This window comes from Melitaea cinxia, chromosome 11 (genome assembly GCF_905220565.1).
Source record: "Melitaea cinxia chromosome 11, ilMelCinx1.1, whole genome shotgun sequence".
Lineage (NCBI taxonomy): Eukaryota > Metazoa > Arthropoda > Insecta > Lepidoptera > Nymphalidae > Melitaea > Melitaea cinxia.
This window is the reverse complement of record NC_059404.1, coordinates 14454386-14460300: the sequence shown is the minus strand read 5'-3', so window position 1 is coordinate 14460300 and position 5915 is coordinate 14454386. Positions and strand designations below refer to the sequence as shown.

At 33.4% G+C, this 5915-nt stretch overlaps 1 protein-coding gene across 1 annotated transcript; it reads left to right on the top strand.

Moving 5' to 3' along the window:
• Positions 1 to 256: 256 nt before the first annotated feature.
• On the top strand, positions 257 to 3241 carry LOC123657748 (valacyclovir hydrolase). Its single transcript, XM_045593262.1, has 6 exons — positions 257 to 278; positions 377 to 469; positions 547 to 804; positions 1238 to 1391; positions 2398 to 2653; positions 3050 to 3241. The coding sequence occupies exons 2-6, from the start codon at positions 389 to 391 to the stop codon at positions 3141 to 3143; spliced, it is 843 nt and encodes a 280-aa protein (XP_045449218.1). The 5' UTR covers positions 257 to 278; positions 377 to 388; the 3' UTR covers positions 3144 to 3241.
• The last annotated feature ends 2674 nt before the right edge of the window (positions 3242 to 5915 follow it).

Genomic DNA, 5915 nt, shown 5'->3' with positions numbered 1-5915 from the left:
TTAAAAATTAAAAAAATATTAAAACTTTTTTAAATTAATATTATCAAATCGATCAAATACTTGTACAAACTTGAATCGATTAATGTCAAAACGGGCCTATTATTCTGCAATGATAACAAAAATTTCTTACCTCAATGTTATCAAAGAGTATATTTTGTGATAAGGATAACTGTAATCTGTGACATTGTTGATTGTTTTTCTTTTTTTTGTTTATTACATATTATAAATGACTATTAAGAAAATAAGAATATTTTTATAATCAAAAATAGTAGGAATAAGTATATTGAAACTTAATTACGTTTTAAATAATATTTGATCAATATATTTACCTAAATCGGTAACATGTGAAAAGAATAATTAACTCCGTTGTTTTCAGTAAGTAAATAAAATGTTCACAATAAGAAAAGCAGTATCTTCAAAATGTTTACGTATTTCTCGTGCATTTTTCGCTACTAAAACATTACCAAAGGTAATATTTACAAGTTTTTTATTTACACTGAGGAATTTCTGCACATAAAATTAGATTAAATATGTGAAAATTTCCAGGAAAACAAAATAAAAATTGGCAATCGTGAAATTAACTACTTAACTGTTGGTTATGGACCTCACAAGGTTTTCTGTGCACCAGGTGCACTTGGTACTATTTGGACAGAGTTTAAGCCGCAAATTGAAGGCTTTATGCATGATAAATTTAGCTTAATAGTCTGGGATCCTCCAGGCTATGGCAAAAGTTATCCACCAGTGAAGGAATTTACAGTCGACTTCCTCGAAAAAGATGCTGATGTTGCTCATCAAATGATGCAGGTACAATATTTACTGTTTTGTTGATAAAGGTATAATCTATAAAATTTCTAAACAAGTAAGACAGTAAATAAATGAGAGTAAAACCATCTAGAATGTCTTTACTCTTATAAAGCTTGTGTAAAATTAAAAGCGATCTTTGTGTTGTTTTACATCAAAATTTTCTTGAAAAAAAATCATTAAAATTTTAAATCGACCAGCTGCATTAAAGAAACTAACATAAATAATAAGTTTATTATGATTAATGATGTCGATAAACTTGAGACTATTAAAATAGATGTGATATATTCCAGAGATATAGTTGTATTCATAACACATCCATGTAGTCCATCTTATGATGATGATTCGTCATCACTGTACACAGCGAAATATAATTGCAGCTCTTTTCTTAATTTCTTTTATAAATATTGTTATTTATTCTTTTGTTTTTATTAAGGAATTACAAATACCAAAATTCTCAGTTCTGGGCTTCAGCGATGGAGGAATAACAAGTCTTATTCTTGCTGGAAAATATCCAGATACTGTCAACAAATTAGTTGTATGGGGTGCCAACTCCTTCATTCTACCGAGTGAAGTAGAATCTTACAAAAGTTAGTATAAAATATAGTTTAATAGAGTTTATCTCACATACTAGGTCACTGATAGGCTTTATCACCTACTGATAAAACTACTCATTTTGGATTTACAGGTTGCAAATAGACTAACAAATATATTGTAGTTTCATGGTGAAAAAATAATATATATATAATAAATTATCTTATGCTATGAAAAATATGATTTTGTGGTATTTATTCCCTTTATATATTTTTTCCCAGTCAAATTTTTTATTTGTTAGCTTTACTAGAAGGCCCTGATCGTTTTTGTGATAAGTAGACTCTCTGTAAACTTTATATGAGGGATTTAATTCTTTTATGATAAATTCGTGTCTGGCTACGGTAGTAAAGAATATAGCCACCCCCTCTCTTCCTGTGGGTGTCGTAAGAGGCGACTAAGGGATAACACAGTTCCACTACCACCTTGGAACTTAAAAAGCCAACCGATGGCAGGATAACCATCCAACTGCTGGCTTTGAAATACACAGGCCGAGGATGGGCAGCAGCGTCTTCGGTGCGACAAAGCCAGACCTGCGGTCACCAACCCCCCTGCCCAGCGTGGTGACTATGGGCAACACACATGAGTTGAGATAAATGAAAATTTTATGATAAAATATTCAAAAACGGTTACATTTATTTTCATCCATTTTCATGTACCATTTTTTGTTCAAGCTTAGGCTTTTAGGCTTTGTTGAATTAGAGTTATTCTCTTGGTAATGGAATGTTTCAATGAACTTATTCCATTACGTTAGTACTGCCTACTATTCTCCAAATTAGTATTAAATTTTATTAAGACAATTGATTCAGTTATTACTTCATTGTCTGATGATAGAATAACATAAGAGTGTATTTTCCCAAAATCACATTCTCATTATCACAATTGTGTTCTAACTTCTTAAACCTATCCACTTTTTTTGCAAATTTCTGTAATTATAGACTTACAAGTCTATGCCCTCGAAATTTTAAAGTTAAATAATTATAATTACCCATAATTTATTTTCAGAAATAAGAGATATCAACAATTGGTCTAGAAGAGCATTAGAACCGCTAATAGAGGTTTACGGTAAAGAGAGACTCGCTACATACTGGGCGAGCTGGGTTGACGCCATGGTCACAATATACAATACAAAACAAGGCAACATTTGTTCCCATCTCTTGAAAAATATTCAGTGTCCAACGTACATTTTGTACGGAGAGAAGGATCCGCTCGTTGATTGTGTGCATGTCTCACACTTGCACACACATATAAGTGGATCGAGGTAACTATTATAGCAATACTGATAACTGATATAGGAATCTTCATCCTTATCCATATATAGTGCAGGGTGCGGTGCACCTCCACGGCGGGTATTAAGAAGCGACCAGTGCCATATGCAAAGGCTCAAATTATCGATATAGAAACGCAAAAAAACAATCGAAAGATTTTTGTTTCAGAATTTCGTTAGCCTTAAATAAATAATAGCCTTTTTTTCGACGGGTGCCACGATACAAATTGAACCCGGGCCCTGCGTAGACTAACTGCTAAAACGTTACCTGTAGTAAAAGACATTAAATATTTAGTAATCAATTACTTAGGATCCTGTTTACTAATTAGTATTTAGTATTCAGTACCCACCCTCTAAAATTATCTGTTCATGTTTTGCTTTTGTTCACAGAATTCATCTATATCCGGAAGGGAAGCATCACATTCACATGCGTTACTCCGCAGACTTTAACAAGAGGGTGCAAGAGTTTTTGTTACAAGCCTAATGCAAATTACTAATTTTCAATTCTCATGTGCTCAAATTTTTTTAAGAAAGTTGACCTATAGTTTTATAGCGTAACATAAGAAATGTATTGTAGTGGCGTAGCGTAGTTTTTTGCCGCCCCTACCAATTAATTTCATTTTTTTTTCCAAATGGACACTAATTGCAATCATAATTTTTATTATCTTCTTTTATCGACTTGAATAAAGGAGTAGGTTCTCAATTTTACTGAATTTTTATGTGTTACATTGCGGGCGCGATTATATGTTTATTTGTAAATTGAAAAAAATCGTAGTGATTTTGCCGTCTCCTTTAGTGTGCCGTCCAAAGCCATGGCACCACCCACGCTACGCCACTGATGTATTGTATTGGTTAGGCCTTTAGTTTAAGACATGTTTAGTGTTGTTATATAACTATAGTAAATTTCATCACTTTATTCAATACTAAGTTGATACATATAATTTTTTAAATGATGGAAAAAAAATATACAACAAGAAAAAATTTACTCTATGTATGTAATTTTTGACTATCATGGAATTGTTATTTTATTTTTTATGTTTAAATAAATGTTCCCAAAATTTAGCATTGCGCGTGTTTATTTTTTGTTTTGATGTATGAATATTTTATGTATGTAGTTATTAGTTATTTGTTCATCTACCCATCTAGATTTTCATATAGGTTGATAGAATCTTTTGGCAGATAGTTCTATTGAGGATTCGAATCAATTTAATTCCTTTCCAACTAAGTCCGTAACGTAAATTAAATTTGTCTCTTCCGGTTTTTAATATCTTCATAAAAAACTATCACGATTACGATTCAGTCTGTGACATCCGCTACTGGGCAAAGGCTTTCTCCTTGTAGGAGAAGGATCGGAGCCGGATAATACATCCTTACTATGAGTAACGATCGTTATTCAAGAGTATATGATAACAACCAGGACCGTCAGCTTAACGTGCTTTCCGAGGCAACGCAACGTGGGGAGACACACAGGAACAGACACCCACACCGGAAAGGAGTATTACAACCATACGAGACAAACATCCATACCGAGCGGTAATCGAACCCGCAGCAGCCGGTATTTAGGCACACGCACCACTAGTCACTACACCAGGGCGGTGACAAACGTACACAGTAACTACTTGTACAGTGTTACTGAAATTATCTCAGACAATAAATTGTATAAATATCGATGTTTGTTTTACTTCATAAAATGCTTGTAAGTGAAATCAATTGATTGATTGGATTAATGGTGTGAATAATTGTTTATTATGCATAGTTGACAAATACAACGGTATAAATAATATGACGTAATTCATGACAGTATGAGATAAAAAAGCACTAGAATGGAATATAACTCGTACAAGATATTAGGGCTCTCTTACTTCAGCATAAGAAGAATAATAGATAAATAATTTTAGACATTAATGTTTACTTACGATACGATACTATTCAGCCTGTTACATCCCACTGCTGGGCATAGGCCTCTTTGTCTATGTAGGAGAAAGATCGAAAATGAATTCATCTCGCTACTTTAGTGCGGGTTGACGGATATAGTCCCGACTATAGGTAAGAATCACTATCTGGTTTATAAGATAACAACCGGGACCGACGGCTTAACGTGCCCTCCGCGGCACGGCGTGGGGACACCCATAAAGACAGACATCCCAAACTGAAGGAAATATTCGTTTAAATACAAATATCCATCCCGAGCAGGAAACGAACCCGTAAACCGTCGGTATTTAGGCATCTACACGACACACGAATCCAAACCCAGAATGTTTTCCTAATTAAAAACTTACCGATAAGATATAGATTAAAACAGAACTAAAACTTCTTTAGCAAAAGGCCTGTTCTGTGCCTTATACCATTATATACGAAACGTAACTGGCTAAGAGAAAAATGTGAGAACAGCTAGAGCCATTTTTGCTAATTTATATTTTTATAAAATTTGATTAACAGTTATAGGTACTAACCTTCATAAGCTCATATGCAATATCTGCATCTCTAGAAAATGTATTAATAGTCTCATCGTCATCTAGAGCGATACTCTTTCCATGTCCTGGGGGATCCCATGTAGCTAAACTGAATTTGTCAAGGTCTAATCCTTTAATTTGTTTTTCGAAGTCATTCCATATCGAGCTAAATATGCCGCCTGCGTAGAACACATGTTGAGGTCCTTGTCCAACTTTTAGGTAATTCATTTTGTAGTTCCATATTTGTATTTTCTGCTCCTGAGACAATTGTTAACAATACTTTCGATGAAGAAACAAGTAATAAATCTAAGCAACTCAGTGATTTAATCCTACGAGTATACCCATGCACAGCTTTAGAATATATATATATATCTATTTTTTATTTATTTTGAATAGTTTAAGCACTTTTATTGAAATAAGCGTAAGTAAAACGAAGTTTATAAATCTATTCCTAACTTCCTTTTCCTCATAGGAATATAAAAGATAGTATGTAGGTAAATGTATGTGGTTGACGCGCAAATATTTGTAGAGTTTTGATAGGTCGCCTATTAACAACATAATACCTATGTCTACCTATTTACATATACCTATTATTTATATTTGTACGACCTATAAGAGCATGTCAATAGAGATCAAAATCTTTAAATGATTTTAAAGAGGTAAACCGCCCTGGTGTATTTATAGCGGTGTCAGTAGTCGCCCAAACCACCGACGGTTTGCGGGTTCGATTCCTGCTCGGGAAATATAGAAATAAATAAATACAAATATCCACATATTTGTATATTTCTTTCTCTTGTCTCCAC

Bases quoted from the DNA above. Each gene is read 5' to 3' on its own strand.
- LOC123657748 (XM_045593262.1), top strand. From the start codon at position 389: ATGTTCACAATAAGAAAAGCAGTATCTTCAAAATGTTTACGTATTTCT. The intron at 805-1,237 runs GTACAATATTTA...GTTTTTATTAAG, and splicing joins TTGCTCATCAAATGATGCAG to GAATTACAAATACCAAAATT. The intron at 1,392-2,397 runs GTTAGTATAAAA...ATTTATTTTCAG, and splicing joins TGAAGTAGAATCTTACAAAA to AAATAAGAGATATCAACAAT.